The sequence below is a fragment of the Chaetodon trifascialis genome, chromosome 22 (genome assembly GCF_039877785.1).
Source record: "Chaetodon trifascialis isolate fChaTrf1 chromosome 22, fChaTrf1.hap1, whole genome shotgun sequence".
In the NCBI taxonomy this organism is placed as follows: domain Eukaryota; kingdom Metazoa; phylum Chordata; class Actinopteri; order Chaetodontiformes; family Chaetodontidae; genus Chaetodon; species Chaetodon trifascialis.
Window position 1 is genome coordinate 10,631,246 of NC_092077.1, and position 17,128 is coordinate 10,648,373.

General features: G+C 41.7%; 1 protein-coding gene across 2 annotated transcripts in view; it reads left to right on the top strand.

The window, feature by feature from the left end:
• Positions 1-16,012, top strand: part of pdzrn4 (PDZ domain containing ring finger 4) — a 34,085-nt gene extending 18,073 nt beyond the window's left edge. For both annotated transcript variants that reach the window (XM_070992040.1, XM_070992041.1), the window contains 8 exons: positions 1,719-1,966; positions 2,816-2,918; positions 8,354-8,452; positions 10,227-10,289; positions 12,306-12,407; positions 12,619-12,735; positions 13,085-14,152; positions 14,252-16,012. In XM_070992040.1, the coding sequence (XP_070848141.1) occupies positions 1,719-1,966; positions 2,816-2,918; positions 8,354-8,452; positions 10,227-10,289; positions 12,306-12,407; positions 12,619-12,735; positions 13,085-14,152; positions 14,252-14,824 (2,373 nt within the window). In that variant the 3' untranslated portion in view covers positions 14,825-16,012. The remainder of the gene's footprint in view (positions 1-1,718; positions 1,967-2,815; positions 2,919-8,353; positions 8,453-10,226; positions 10,290-12,305; positions 12,408-12,618; positions 12,736-13,084; positions 14,153-14,251) is intronic.
• The last annotated feature ends 1,116 nt before the right edge of the window (positions 16,013-17,128 follow it).

Sequence of the window (17,128 nt, forward strand, 5' to 3'; positions counted from 1 at the left end):
GCTCCTCTTTATCTCCTCATTTGTAGTTTAATTATCCTAATGCTCTGTAAATTCTGTGTATATGCTAAAAAGACGTACACACGCATAAAACCTGCACGTTCTGAGCCATTATCCCCAGTCTTTGTCACATCTGCTGGCTATTAATCAGCCCCCAGTTAGCTCATCAACAGGCAGATTGAATAGAGGAACAACAGCAGGTAAACACACTGGCAGGTGTACCCACACAATCACTTCCTGCCTTCTAGAGCATTCCCTCTGACTGGAGATTAATGCGTCCATCTGGACCTCATTACAACTTTAAAATGTTGTGGAACTTTCTCTCTACTTTTCGGCGATGCACATAGGTTCAAACAGGACGATAAAATGAAGTTAATGTGTGTGGAGGAGAACTTTTATGTCGCGAAAACATGAAAGGTCACAGGTTTGATTCAGCCATAAGTTAATTGGCACTATTGCTGCAGATGGCAGCAGAAAGTAGAGTGATGGGCCCCTAAAGCTGCATCACTGTCTAACTCATTGCACCCACAAAAATGTCAGGGAAATGGTAATGGATTATTTGCATCACAAAAGACTCTGCCATCAACATGATGTCCAATTTGCTGTTACTAAGCCCTTCCAACAGGCTAACATGTATGAGAGATATTTCAGGTTCTCCCAATAATGATGCTGACATCACATTTTAAGCCCTTGACAAACACTCCGACACCCTCAGACATCTGAAATCAATGCAAACAATCAATTCCAGGAGAGGATAGGCTGAAAATGAACTTGGCATACTGAGGTTAATCTAATTGGGTTAAACTTGGCATCAGAGAGTAAATGTATGTTGTAGGAGTGTGTATTCTTACAGCTGTCAGTATGACATCTCTCCATGGTTTCCCATGTGGCACAACCTTTTCTGATCTCGCAAATTAAGTAGGTGCTGCCTGCAACAACTGACATTCCCTGTGAAGCAAGGTCTACCCCCTCTGCTCCTCCCCACTTTGCTGCTCCTCTGATTAAATCATGAATGTTATTGTTATTATTATTAGTAGTAGTATACGTCTAATTGACTTAATAGTAGGACTGCAATGTAAATAATGCATTTGATTGATGTGAAGAAGAATATTGGCGCAAAATAGAATGAAATAAAATCAGCTCATTAAAGAGGTTTTCTCTTTCAGCAAATGCAGCGATCTAGTACATTATACAGTCTCTGTAAATTTGGCAGTAGCCTAAAGGTTAGAGAAGCGCATTTGTGAATAGCTGGTCAGCAGTTAAAATGTCTGAACCTGCTGGGAAAGCATACTGCGTAGGTTTAAAAAATGGGAGAATATGTAATGTGCTCCCTCCATCAAGAATTACTGCCAAAGTGCCCTTTATAAAAGCACTTAACTTGTAGTTGCTTTACTGGAAGCTATTCGGCGCCTGACTGTGGAGACGTGTAAAGGTACTGTGAAGCTCCCAGGTGTGAATGTGAAACAGCTTGTTGCTGAAAAGTGCATGCATGTCTGTCAGATCGTCCTTGGGTAAATGAGGGTTAAAAAGAGGCTCTGTGATCTTTAATAAGTGTTCAAGGTCTCGTCTCATTTTCAACTCCCCTTTTCAGAGATGGAATATATTGTAATTATTGTCACTGAAAAGTGAATCACATGCTGGAACAGAATATGGTTTGCATGTTTTCACCACAACATGAAACATGGAGGGTGTGCGAGTGATTTGTTCTCCTCGTCCTCCAGGTGAATGCACGCGACTTCTCCAGGGTTGACCATGAGGAGGCGGTGGTGGAGGCCATCAGACGAGACCCCATCGTTGTCCAGGTTCTTCGGCGAACCCCCACCAATCATAGCACCACGCCACAGGATGCGTGTGTAGTGGATGTTTGCACGCAAACAGACATCACCTTCGAACACATCATGGCGCTGTCAAAGCTTCGGCCTGCTACTCCACCCGTCCCTGACATCTGTCCCTTCCTTTTGTCTGACAGGTGAGGGCAAACACTTACATGCAATAAATTTTAGCCTTTTAGCCTTAACGGTACACACAGTAAATTAAAATTATTACCCTACATATTTTATCTGGAACCAAATGATTTTCCATTTTTTTCCATCCATAATTAACATGAAGCCTCTTAAGGGCTTCTCTGTTGTTCTCTTTCATTTCACGGTAGTTATTAAGAAGTTGTATCATAGTGTGGACACCCCCAGCACAACTAAGTACTTTGTCCCTGTGATATCATTATGCAGAGCCAAACCTGCATGCAATAATTGCTTCTTTGTGCTACATCCATTTTCTTTAATGGGAGCTTTTGCCGGGCAATTAAAAGCCAATGGGCTGATAGAGCAGGCATTCTGGCGCTACGTCCATTCTGTGGCTATTTATAGGGCTTTGCTGGGCAGCAGATGAAATCAATTTAGCCCATAAAGTTACATATATGCCAGTCTTGGTCAATGATTATGGAGAGACAGTTATCATGGTGACAATTTGCAGGGGTCGTGGCATTTAATGGTTGATGTCACCATGGCTTGTTTAGTACTTCTTTGCAAAACTACTAAAAATAAAAATACTAAAATAAGTTTTACATAAGGGGTCTGCAATGTTGCATGATAAATGCAATACTAGTATTTACTTTTATGTCTTTATTTTCTCAAAGAAGCCATTTAACGTGGCACAGACCACCTCCTTTATTCTTGGACCTTATTTAATTGATATCATTCTTAACCTGCCAAAGCCATTCAATACTAGAGACTAGTGATAACAAACATGAAGACAGACATATGGGAGAATACATTAATGATCTTCAACATGACTGTCTCTTCTTCTTTTGTCTCTTCAGTTGTCATTCCATCCACACCATGGAACATGAGTTTTATGAATGTCCAGAGTACCTGTCCAACACCCCAGCAGAGGTGGAGAGGACTGAAGAGTATGAATATGAGGTAGAGTTTTGCATCTTTCTGCTGTTTGAGTGTACTCATAATGCACAGTACAACATGTTTTAGCCCCTCCCGTCGGTCAGTCGATCCATCCGCAGTGCTCCAGAACATTATGACTTGAGAATGAGATTGGTCCTTTGTTGCACCTTGTTCACATCCCTCTCGCCTCTTTTGCTCTCATCTCTCTACTGTTATCCAACAAAGGCATAAAGTGCTTTTATTTCACCATTGTTAATGAGTGCTGGAAAGGATGGCATCCGCAGACTTGATTGAGATTGAGAGTATTCAGCTTTCCAACGACAAAACAAATGGTGATAATGCTGTACCAAACTCATATGAAGCCCCAGGATGTGCACAGCACAATGCTTATATAAAAATGGTCATTTGTGAAGCTATTTGTGGCGTCAGATTTCCAAGCTATTGTAACTAGATTGAATAAATATAATTTTTTCTCGTGGTGCAGTCGGACATGAGGCCACTTTTTTTTATCAGTAATACACAATCCCACGAAATAATCCAAGGCTAGTCCTGACCTATGATGCGCACAAGTCCTATAGCAATACAAGAAAAATCGTCTGCCACAACAATACAAGAAAATTGGCTGCTTCTTATGAAAACTGCATAGAGTCTTCAGATTGTTTTGTGTAGCTCAGCAAAGACCCTGGGTTTTAGATGGAAGGTCACTCTTCATATAATTGTACTAAAATAAACCCCTCTCTGAAAGGCCTGCCTGTTGAATTTCCAGTATGTTTCATTCATAGGCTGTTAGCTTCTCTTTCTTCATGTGCTGTCCTTCAGAATTGTTTGTGTCCCCTTTCCAGATAGCCACTTCAAGCTTAACAGACATTGTGAGTGTGTCCTGTGGTAAAAAGCAGGCACTCAACGGTATCAGAATAGATTTGGCGGGATTTAAAGAACATGTTTGATAAAAAGTAGTTTCCAGGTTTGGGTGAGCAATGTTACAGAATATTATGACCTTGCACTGATTACTCAATTAGCTGTCTGTGGTGCATATTTAATCATACTGTATTTCCAGACTTTTATAGGAGAATGAATGTGAATGTAATTAAATCACATATTGCTAGATAGGAAGGGCACAATTGGTGTTCCTTTGCAAAACAACATGCATGAAAGCTACATTTCATTTCTTAGTATCATGTAACAACCATGCAAGAAAAGCATACACTTCCATATTGCTATTAATTAGATACATAGATATGTTGAAGATGAAGACATCTTTTCACGATTACTAATTAATATATGACCTTATATCCACAGCTGTGCTAGTAATACTTTGAGGCTGTCACAACAGTTCCTTGAGGCTAAATTCGATTAGTTTTCCAATTAGTTGGTCACATAAGCCATAAATCAAATGTTTTACCTGATGATAGTGCCAGTGGAAAAGACACCAAAGACACATTCATTCTCTGGGGATCATGAACGTCTAAACCAAATTTCATGGCAATCCAGTCTACACTTACTGTAGCTCACTGTAGCACTCAAATTGATAAACTCTGCATTTATATCACAAATAAGTGAGTAGTTTTATCCAAGTAGTTCATGACATGAGTGATAAATGCCTTGGTTCAATCATTTTCTGCTGTGTACATGTAAAACATAACTAAAAATAAGACTGTTAAATCTGCCTGCTGTTTTATATATACACATTTTTCATCATTGAGCAGCTGCAGTGATGTTTGAGGTTGTTCTTCGCTGTATGTGTGCCATGCAGTCAGTCAGTCCAATGTAATAGATGCATCATGGCACTCAGAGAGTGGACCTCAGGGTCCTGTCGGGTGACAGTGATGGGTGATGTTTGCAACTGTCAGTGGTCCCCCTAGTTTAATAGGCACTTCCTGGTTCAGTGAACTGCATTGTGGGTCATTAGGATTCCTCTGCTGCCAGCTGTGGCCTTACCTTACAGCGTCATCTGGATAAAAGAGTCTCCCATGTGTGTCAGGGTTGGGAAGGGGGGTGGAGGTCTGTCCTGTAATAGCAGTAGCATCAGAACAAGGTCAGCTTTACACATACACACACATACAGTCAAACTCCCACCCCCACCTGCCAGACGTACACACACCAAATCAGCCATCCTCACTTACCTTTGTCCATCCATGTGTATCTAACTGAAACATGAATGGCTCTTCTCTTGGATGAAACAGAATAGGGCTGCCATTCCCAGGAACATTACTTTTGACAGGTTTAGCTTCACTTCCAACAGCTTGTCCACATGGGTACTGCTGCTGTCATAATACTCCTGCTACCTCTGCCAAATCTACCAAGCTATAACAATGCCAAGCAGTCAGGAGATGCTGAAAATGAGTTTCAGATCTAACAGTTTTATTGGATGCTTTGATTGTTTGGATAAAAAGTAAAGTTCACAGCGGAATAGCAAGCGAGTCCAATTCCAATTCCCAGTGTGACTAAAAATACTGTGAATATCTGAGTTAATCGTGTTCTCACAGTTGCAACCCCTTTTGGATATTAATATCTAATTCCCAGGCAAAGTAATGTTGAATAACGGCAGATTTTAATGAACGCTCTGTTTGGTCACCAGGTTACACATTGCTGTTAATGAAGAGGCAGCAGTCTGCCAGAAAGCAGCCAGTTAGCTGTATGCCAGATTAATCAAAATAAACATGTCTTAATTATGGATCGTCAACGGTGCCAAACATCAAAGGCTGGATTTTTTTATTATTTTTTTTTAATCCTCAAAACAAAAAAATATTGGTATGCAAGGGGTGGTGCAAGAAAAAAGAGTCTCACTGAGCTTTGTCAGTGCAAGTATGAAAAAATAAGATCAAAGAGGCAGAAAGACCTGTTATCAAGCAGTGACAAACTCAAAAGTAAGGGATTTAGTATTGCTCTTCTGTAATGTTGTTTGACTTGATAGACACACATTAAATGAAGAATGCTCAAAATCGGCTTTTATTCTGTAGTATCAGACAAGCACCAAAACACTCCTATAATGACCATGATGCAACTGGATACCATCTTTTGTTAAACACTCCCTGCCTGATAAATGCCCCAGCTCACAACATGGGTTTTCTCTTTAAAATCAATAGTCTTTAACCCACTCCAAGATAACCCTGATGGCATCATCGGGGTTATTTTGTCACACTTTAAAAAGTCACCACCCTCCCTGACATTAATGGTGAGGTTGTCAGGGACCATGCTCCCATAATGTACCACTCAAATGGCTTGCATAGACCAAGTAGCATGAAAACAGATGGGAATGTGCTTATACAATCTAAGCTAAGATAAGCTGAGCTAAGCTATGCTAAGATAAGCTACAAAAAAAAGCACAGTGGAAAAACGGTCATCAAAAAGCATTTGTATGCTATTCCTGACTGAATTATCATCACTACCCTTTCAAGACTGTGCTATAAAATACTGACAGCTGAAAGGACGCCATCATCTGCAAAGTGGAAATAATGAGCCAATGAACATTAGCAGTGAATTCTTTTCAATGAAACATGAAGGAACAGTTAAGTGCATACTAAACTGAAATGTTACTAACAGATGTTTAATGCAGCTTTAACAGACAGAGCCTATTATCATATGTCTATGTTTCTCATATGCCTTGGTAGCATGTGGTAAATGTGAGCTCTCCCACTGAAAATTGGGAAAACACATACTGTAAATTAAGAAGATAAATTCTATCAATTGTCATAATAAGCCACATGACATTAGTTAGATGTCACTGCTGTGCCATAATTTAAACTCCGCGGTGGCGTATATTAGGATCCAATCATCACTAATCGAGCCTTTCTATAGTTTCAGCACCCACTGCTCTGCACATCTGGAGATCACTCATGAGCTCTGCGCCCCGATAACTGACATTAGTAATCCAGTCAAATCCAGCAGACCCCCTAATGTGTGCTGACATGAAGGCGTTATCTGATCTCACTTTATGCAGCTGTTACTTCACTGTCAGGGTTTGTACAAATCAGCCAGTGAACTAAACTGGTGAGGAGTGTGGGTAGTCGAGACCAGCGTCTGGTGTTTTCACATGACAAACTCTGAACACAGCCCAACCTTTGAAGGTCAGGGCTGTCTGTACAGGGGGTTAAATGCCACAGAAATTAATTACTTCCCCTGTCAATCTCTGCTATCGAGGTTTCCCATGACAGAAATAAAGGGGGCCTCATCCCCTTTTTACCCCACTCCCCTCCTTTCACAACTTCACCGCACTGAAATGAATTTGGCAGCGTGGGGTTAATAAAGATTAGCCCCCCCAGGGTCACCTTTATGTGATTACCTTTATACACAGCAGGGATCAAACGGAGCCAGTAGCTCGTCGGGCTAAATTTCGAGAAATTTCCTGTGGGATGGGGGTCTGCCAATGAAATACCACCACTATATCCATCAAAGACCTGTCCTATATGTTGCCACATGCTGGATTCAGTTTAAAACTAACAGGATTTCAGTCCATTGATGTACAGAACACACTCTGGGGCTCCATTTGTGTCTGTGCACATGTTCATTCATCATGCTGGCTTGAATTCTAGTGTGGTGACGTCTGCAAGTTTAGGTCTAAATGTGGGTGAAGTTCGAGCAGCCTGTGAGTCTGTGTGGCAAACAGGGAGACCAGTCAACTTTTAGCTAAGTAACAGCGAGTAAAAGGCAGCAATGAGGGTAGCACCTTTGTCCTGCTATCCTAGGAACCTGTTTGCTAACATTTTAGCCATGTCAATATATAAGATGCTAATATATCAGGTTACAGCTTGTCATGCTGCCTCCCAGTAGCCAAAAAATAAATAAATTAATTAATTAATTGAAGAAAATTAATTCATGCAGGTTGAAAGCTGTCTATAAAAGAAACAAAGAGAAATTTTAGCAATCAAAAATACTGCAACCAAATCACGTCCATATTCATATTAATTAGCAATAACAAATATGTTTTGCTGGAAACATAACAATAATCCAGCTCTAATTATGTTTTTTTTTTATCAACATAACATCAAGTATAAACATTTATTTTGAACGTGTCTGTTACACATCAATGTAAATAATAATCCTTCTAATATCCAGCTAGTAAATATGTCTTGATGGATGCTTTTACTGATTATGTGTGTGCGCATAACGTGTGTAAAAGATAGAAAATTGAGGTTGGCTGGATATTGTATATATCAGTAGAAAGTTAACATAGATCCTCTTAGCCTAAAGCAAATTCACCGCCACAGAAAAACAAAACACTCCCAAAGTGATTAGTAACGGTAATGTAGAGCATAACAATCACGTTGGACCTCATTTCCCATGGGTGGTATCATTTCAGCTGTTCTGTAAAACAGATGAATAAACTCCATGTTTGAATTGATATGGTTTTGGAATCCATCAAATCCACTGGGGAAAACATAGGCTCCGAACAGGTGCACCATGGGAAAACATGTTTGGTTTAAACCATTGTTGGTTTATTTGTGTGTGTGTTGTCACAGGAGGTGGAGCTGTGTAGGCAGAACAGCCAGGAGAAGCTTGGCTTGACGCTCTGCTACAGGACTGACGATGAGGAGGACACCGGCATCTATGTCAGCCAGGTAAGGACAGATGTTATCTGGTTCCTTACACTGACACTGAAAAATAGTGTTAGACCTCGATAACATATTTAACTGTTCACACAATAAACTACAACAAAAGAGCTCTAAGTGCTTTCCAAAGCCAGCTGAGCTTGCTTGTGGTCCAGTTGCCATTGGAAAGCACTTAGAAGTACCATGACCTGGATGAATGGGAATCTTCACAGACATGTTACCACACAACAGTTATTTAGTGCAGTGTAAAATCAAACGCTACGCCCCATAGAGGCACTGGAGTATAAACAAGCGCTCCCTGATAAAGTCTGATGAAGACAAGGCTGCATGTTTGTTAAATTAAACTTAGGGCCCCCTCATCAGTTTCCTTTGGAGCAGTGAGGAAAAAAATGGCATGAAATCCCATTTGGTTTCCCTTCTTTGCATCGTGAAGCAGGGAGCAAGTCGAACTGAATTAGGGAGGAAGGGGAGAAAAAACGTTTGCAAGTCAAATAGCAACTCTGAATGAGCCACGCATGGCCAAAGAGGAAGTCAGGTTTGAAATGTGATCCCTCCTCCTTTAACGTGTTTTAATTGAAGGTTTTAATTAGCTCTGAGCGACGACCTTCTCCTCCTCAACCCCCCCAAACTGTAAGTGAAATGACACATTCTCCCATTTACTGTACCCCCTCTGACTACCAAACACAAAGAGGGAACACATTACAGAGTTTCTTTTTAAAATTCCAATGATTTGCAGCTCCTTCCTCTTACAAAACTGTTGATGAGACCAAAAGGAGGACAATTATTGCATTATGTTGAATTATCAGGGCTTTAAGCACTACAAACTGATTTATAAAGATGTTTAGTCTGCCTGCAGGTGCAATTTCAATACCATTATGAACAAAAAAGGCGACAGTGTGAAAAGTAAGAGCTGTTATTGAGGATTAGAACGTTGCCACAAGGATATAAATGGCAGAAGCACAAAGACCGCCAACATATTAAGCTCCTTTCAGCCTTTACGCAATTACTTGTATGTAAAAACCATGGGCTCCACCAGCCATTTCTCTATTCTTCTTGAACCAGATGAAGAATCAGAATACAAAACCACAAACAACACTGGCACCTGCTGAACCTCAACAGATTGTGAAAGCGGTCTCCCACTGACAGAACGCATCTATTTTTGAATGTTTGATAAAAAGGATAAAAATGCTAATCCCCCTCATTAAAATGTATGGATAGTATTGAGAAGACTTTGAGAAGAGTGCAATTTTTTTTTCCAAACCCCCCACCCCCCCACATGTAGCTATTTCTCTTGATCTTCAATGCAAGAACAACAAAGTTTATGAAATGCTTATTTATTATTTTATTATTGAGGGCTTGCAGTGTTGTTGCATATCCACTGGGATGCATCTTCAAAAATGCAAGGCATTCAACTAAAATAGAATTGTGCCATAAACAATTGGGACTTTTGTTGTCTCTGCTGTCTCCCTCTTGCTTCATTTACAACTCACATGCTCTTTTTTATGATGTCAAGGATTTCCGTGTTACCTCAGTCGGCACAACCAGCGACTAAACTCAGCTTGGATGAGAAGCAGTAATACAAAGTCAGCACCAACAACCTGTGAAAACCCACCTGTATGTAAAATGCAAGGTTGTCAGCGAGAAAATAAGCACCCTCCCTTGATGAAAAAACACACTCTTATTCCTGACAGCAGAGATGAGACAGCAGTGTGGCACATCAGTGGTGTTTTAGAGACGCTCAATGACCGGCTGTCAGCATTGATTTTCATGTTCTTTTGTGCAGGTGGAGCCTAACAGTATAGCAGCCAGAGATGGACGCATCAAGGAAGGAGATCGCATCCTACAGGTGCCTATTTTCATCTCAGTGACCAAAGTGCATTCACAGCAGCTTATATTATGAACTCACATGGCGATAACATGTCTGAGTTTAAGCCTTAGCATCCTTCACATCACTGGCAGGATGTCTTTGATATGAGCTACCCACCCATTTCTTGTTTCTTTTGTCTGTGTTGAGCAAACATGCTCAGGTAGATCCTCCAAGCTACTTGCAAGGCAGCCTTTTTAGAGGAAAGCCAAGCTACTGGTGTCTCCAGTCTTAGCTAGCATATGTATATTTAATAACCTCGTTTTACAAGGGAAATTAAAGTCCCTAGTCGCAGTTACGCCAGGCACTACATCATCTCCAGCACTCTCTGTCTCATGCCAGGTTCATGACAGTGTGGGTATTTTTTAAAATGTTGCATTTTCTGTGCATTTTGGCCTTTCATCTACACACAAATGCAGTTTTTGGTCACTTATATCATCACCTGATGATTTGGCATGCTCTTGACAGCATTTGAGTTTTTGTGTCATACGAATGGAGATTTTTTTTTAGAAAAACAGTGCTTGTGTGGACGGGATTTTCTTAACATGTCCTCATCGAGACTTAACAAGACATTGTTTGTGTCTTGTTTGTTGTTGAGTCCTATATGAATAAAGTCCCATCCTTGTGGTCTTTTATATAAAATGCTCTCTGTGTCACAATGTTTGCATAATAAATACTTATATGTGGGTGCATATGTTTATGTAGATATATTGTATCCATTTATGAATGCTCTTGTAAGCCTGACCTCACCCACCTCAACAACTTCTGATATGCAGTGGTAAATCCATGTTGAAAGTGAGCTTATACATTGTGAAAAGCAATACATTGCTTTGAAGCCATAGACTCAACTTCACTTGTCAGCACGGCTTCACATCCTACTCCATAAAGCAGGGTAAACAAGTCAACATGCCTCTAGCTGCAGTGTTATCAAGGCGCTTCACTAAACCTACACACTTCTCATTCTCATTCTGACTGTTTGTCAAGTTAGAAAACACACACAATGTCAGTTTTTAACCCAAAATTTAAGATAATGATGGCTTGTTTTTCACTTTATTATTTCAAATCATTCTGCAGGCATCAATATTGTGTATTTTTTAAATTCATTTTCAAATGGAAGGGGTCAGAAAGTAAAATGGGCAATGTCAATGCAATATAAAACGTAAATAGCACAAAATAGAGACAAGGTGAATGCAAGGAAATCATGCAGTACAGCTAAAATGAAAGTGCCTGATTTTCATTTGTTTCTTACCATGCTTGTAAGTTTATATAAATTAGATTTTCCAAGATATTATGAAAAATAACGATACAATAGTTTGATGTTGACTTCCTATATGTCCTCTCAGCAAGCAATATTTTAAGCTGCTTCAAGTGGGAATAACAGTGTACCAACATTACCTCTGCTCCATATTTAATGTATATACTGTAACACTCTGATAGTAGTGTTTCTTTGCCCCAGTTGTATGAATGATTGTGGGGAGCAGGGCCTGCTGTACTCCTGGCCCTATTATCTTGTCCTGACAGCCCCATTACTCTAGTGAGGAAAAGATGAACGCCACCTGTCAAAGAACAGTTAATTGTATGTCTGGATGTGCAGTGAGAGCAGACTCTCGTGAGGTCGGACTACACACTCGCAATTGACTCCCCTTACCAAGCATGCAGACTACCCAGGCCTTTCCTGGGAATTGTGTGGAGCTGGAGGAAGTGATGGGAGAAAGGAGGAAAGACAAGTGTGAGAAAGAGACTAATGGAGAAAGAAAATGGGCAGAAAGAGTGAGAGAGAGAAAAAGGTGTCAGTGTGTGATTACTCAAGGTGTGTCCTGCAAAAATGGGAACAATGGTTCCCAACAAGGGTATTACGCTCATCTTTTCATGCATGTCAGTTAAATGGATGATGATGATGGAAAGAGTACAGATCGTCCTTTCTTACGGTTGTGTCTGGGACTCTCTGCATGTTCTTTTTTCTTGACATGACCATCTATACTTGTCTTTGATGTACAGATTAATGGCTGTGAAGTGCAAGACAGAGAGAAAGCTGTTGCCTTGCTGTCAAGTGAAGAAGCAAGGTGCATCATACTACTAGTGACAAGACCAGAAATCCAGGTAAACACACACACACACACACACCTACACAGGCTCCCTACCCTGTGTTGACAACCTATGCCCTGTCAAATGGCAACAACTTCCCGCTAAGTGCCTTTTCCTTTCTTTCAAACTGTCAGCGTGATTGTTTGGAGTTTCTCCACGCACGCACACACATAGATACATACACAGAAAGCGAGACAGATTTTCTGACAAGACGTTGTGATTTCAGCTGGAAGAGGAAGTATGGCTTGATGAGGAGCAACAGGAGCTTGTGGAGGAGCTGAAGATGGAGATCCTGGAGGAGAGGAGGAAGCAGAAGGAACATAACTTTGACAGGGGAGATAAGGTGAGATTGTAAGCTAAGAGAAACACATAAAAACAAGAGACAAATGTCCAATCAGGAGGCAGAGGGGTGTCAGGGAGAGCTGACAGGGTAGGACAGAAGGAGAGACTAAATTAAAGAAGGTGAAAGAAGAGGAAGGATAGTGAAAGCACAGGATTTGCCTTGAGTAAAAAAAAAAAATGTTGGATAAAAGAATGTTGTTAATGCACAATTCTACAAAACCCAGGACTATGTTCAATGTAAAGGTTTTTAAATTTCTTGCTTTCTACAATATCTGTGCATGGCAACCTTTCTGACATGCCAATGGAATTGGCCTTGAAGAGGACTAACTGTTGTCTTCTTCATACGACAGCATCAAGCTGACGAGGAAATGACTACAGACACTGCTACCTGTTCCTCCAACAATCAGGACAAAGACAGTGGGTTTGGACGCAGTACAGACAGTCCAGAACACCAACCCCTGCTGGCTAAACTCCACAGGAGGACCCCAGCCCACTGCCTGAGGGACCGATGGCGGGCAGAGAATCCACACACAAGACGAGGGACTGTAGTGCCACCAGACACCCAGGGTTCGAGGACATTGTCCAAAGGCCAAGGCCATGAAGGGGTGGTCAGTATTCGCAATGGTGGAGGTGGGATCCTAGGTTTAGAGAATCGCTTCCAGCAACTCTTGGAGCTCAAGTGTCAAATCCGGAATGGAGGCGAGTGTGGAGTGTACTCCATTCGACACAGCATAGAGTGTAGTCTCACTGAGCAAGGGGGAGGGGATGGAGATGATGTTGATGCTGTCGGAGGAGGAAATGGAGTGGAGCAGGAGTTGAGGATGCTAAATGAGGAACTGCGCAGCATCGAGCTCGAGTGCCAGAGCATCATGCAGGCGCATCAGCTCCGCCAGACCCACCAGCTGGAGCCCTCACAACCCACATCCTCACCGGGACGGAGCCCCAAAGATGGACACAAGCGACACGGCAGGTTGGCCGACATCCACGAACACCCAGAGAGGTCAGACAGCGATAAGATCCGAGAGAAAGACAGCTCCAGTGCCTACAACACAGCAGAGAGTGCACGGTCAACGCCACTAGGTATGGAGAGATCTCCCGATCATTCTCTGCAGAGGCACATCAGCATCACCAACCAGAAAAACCTCAGACTGGCTTCCGCCACACCCTCCAGCCCCATTCCTATCCCTAAGTCCCAGGGTACACCCTGTCGTAGCAGACCAGCGGAGCCAGGCTCTGTTATCTCGAGCAGCCCAGACCAGAGCAACCCCTCCCGGTCTGAGTCAGACCCTGCCCTGCCTGCAGATGATGAGAGGTGTGAAAAAAAAGGGAGGACCAGAGATACCAGGAGGGGGATTCCCTATGGGTCTTCATATCAGACAACCCCCTATCAAGGCCAGGGAGGATCCAGGCAACTTCAGGTAGGTACAATCAAGAACCTGTCAACCTAATGCTGACATTCCTTTAAGTGAGACACCTCTGAAGACACTTCTGTTCTAACAATGTTCTCTGTGTTGCAGAGCTACATGCAGCTGCTACAACAGCATTCATCCCTGGAGTATTCTCAGAGCCAGCTGAGTCTGCTCAGTGTCTGCCGAGATCCCGTGCACCGGAGCGGACGCCCTGGGGAACCACGTTTAGAGTGGAAGGTCAAAGTTCGAGCTGATGGCACACGCTATGTGGCCCGGAGGCCTGCTCGAGACCGCATCCTGAGGGAGCGGGCACTAAGGATCCGAGAGGAGAGGAGCGGAGGCATGACCACAGATGATGATGCTATGAGTGAGATGAAGATGGGCCGCTACTGGAGCAAAGAGGAGAGGAAGCAGCACTTGGCGCGGGCCAGGGAGCAAAGAAAGAGGAGGGAGTTCATGCAAAAGAGCCGCCTCGAGTGTCTGAAGGAGGGGCCAGCCAGTGGAGCTGAAGGCAGGAAGGAGATCAATATCTTGGAGCTCAGTCATAAAAAGATGATGAAGAAACGAAACAAGAAGATCCTGGATAACTGGATGACCATCCAGGAGCTGATGAGCCATGGGGCCAGAGTCCCAGAGGGTTCCAAAGTACATAATGCCTTCCTTTCTGTCACAACTGTCTAGCGGACACATACAGTACTGCATATTTGTACCGTACCTGTATAAGTACTGAACACTTTAATATCAGGTAGCCTGCATTTCAGGAACTACTGCTTTATGTAAAAAAAAAAAAAGTTCATTACAATGTCACTGCTGAGGATCTCTGTAGCATCCTGAAGGCAACTTTGTAACTATCACTTTAAGAATGTCTGAATACTTTATCTTTACAAAATCTCAGCCATTCGAGACATGACTTTTACACTGGCTTTTAGGTGGTTATCTGCTGCTTTCTGCAGATAATTTTGGTAGCATACTGGTTCAAACAGATTCACACAAATTAAGTGAAAAACCAACACATTAAGTTCATATACCATGTATTGTGTCTCCACATTCTCCACTCTTCAGTTTCATTATATATGAAGCGACTTCACTTGCCTCGTTGAAGGTGGCATTTTTTTATAAGGGGGAAAATACAATATTTTTCACACTTTGTAAACTCTGCAACTTTTTGTAAGGAATTTTTCTACACTGAATGTCAATGTACTGTAAACATTTATTGTAATTTCTTATTTATGTTTGTACCATGAAACCATCAAGGTCAGAACTGACACTATTTGATTGTACTGTAGCCTGCATTGTATGCCAGACCGACAGAAAGAGAAATGAGAAACTTTGTGAAATCCATGAAGGAAAACTCCACATCTCAAACACTCCTTCCACTGTGTTGACAATGTCACTTGGGTCAGATTCTGAAAAATTTAGAGCACTCAATTTAAAGCACTGGAAATATCATTATGCTATCTCAAAAACTCATATTACTCATGAGTTATGAGGGCTTTTTTGACACAGTTTTACCTCAACTTACAGTCAAAACTCTGATCTATCAAGTGGTTTAACACCTGGTTAATTCAAACATTGACTTAAGTAGCCCTTGAGTCAACCCTGAACCCTTACTATAAACCATAAATGTGTGAATTATGTTTAAAATGTTAAATAGATTCATATTTATATTGTTTACTGTTATTTCTATTTATTGTAAATTAATTTTTATAGTCTGTCCGATAAATGTTTCACATTAAGTGGCTACTCTTGAAAGGCCGACACGTTTCAAGAAAATGTATCATATTGCAGCCTTTTGATTCAAACCTGCTGCTTTTCACTGTAAAGTCCATTGAAGAGGCCTTGAGTGTATTTGGTGATGGTGATATTTGTAATAAAACAATAATAATAAAAAAAGATTAAGATTATACATTCAGTTATTACCTTTCCTGGATTTTACCCTCACGTCAATATAATCTTGACACTGAGTGTTTTAGTCTTGCTAGCAGTGTAGACGTCTGCTTGTTAGCATTGTCATTGTGAGCATTTTAGCATGCTGATGGTAGCATTTAGCATAAAGAACCACTGTGTTTCAACAGAGCCAAACAGAGCTGGAAGAATCTTAGCCTTGTTAAACATTTTTGCATTCAACAGACATCCATACATTGAGCCTATTCACTGCAAAGGACTCTCCAAAAGGCATGGACAGGAAGGCTGTGGCTGATGACCTTTAAATCCAAATCAGCTATATCATGTTTCTGCTATCCTCCATTCTGCTGAGCATCAAACACACAGAGCTGCAACTTTTTAGTCATCCAGTTTAAATGTGGCGCAGACAGCACTGAGTCTCCATCATACCCACCATGAAGTATGCATGCAGGCCAGTGGGTTACATATGTAGATTTGAGAGGCAACAGAGCAACACTTGCATCTCCCTGCTCTAAAATAAAAATATATTCTTTGTGAGGAAAATGTATTGTTACCTGCAGAGAACACAACACATTCGATCCTACGCGCTCGTGTGTCTGTGCAGTCAGTCAAGGAGTACACGAGAGGAGGCAGCCAGGTTGTTTATTGAAGATACATCATGCAGGCAAATCCTTGTAAGCGCTGTGCAATCAGCTACACTCTAAAAACACAGTCGATTTGTGAGTGATTTATAAAGAAAATGATTGCTAATTGAACTCATGGGAGAATGAAATGGGAACTGCAATGATTGCTGCACCTGGAAAAGTCCCACATCTGCCTCCAGGCTCTACCAAACCAAGCCTCCTGATCTCCATATTCACACTCACAGAAAGTCATAAAGCATTTTGATGTTTTGTGGCTTGATAGCGCACAGAGTAATTTACGCTGTCACTACAGTTTACAGTATTCATGTATTCACAATGGGATGCCTGACTGACAGTGTGTGTGGGGGTGGGATACGGGTGCACTGAGGCTGTGGTGGCTGGGGTGGTGGAGGGGGTACATGTCCATTTAGCGATAGAAGGCATCAAAGCTAAACTA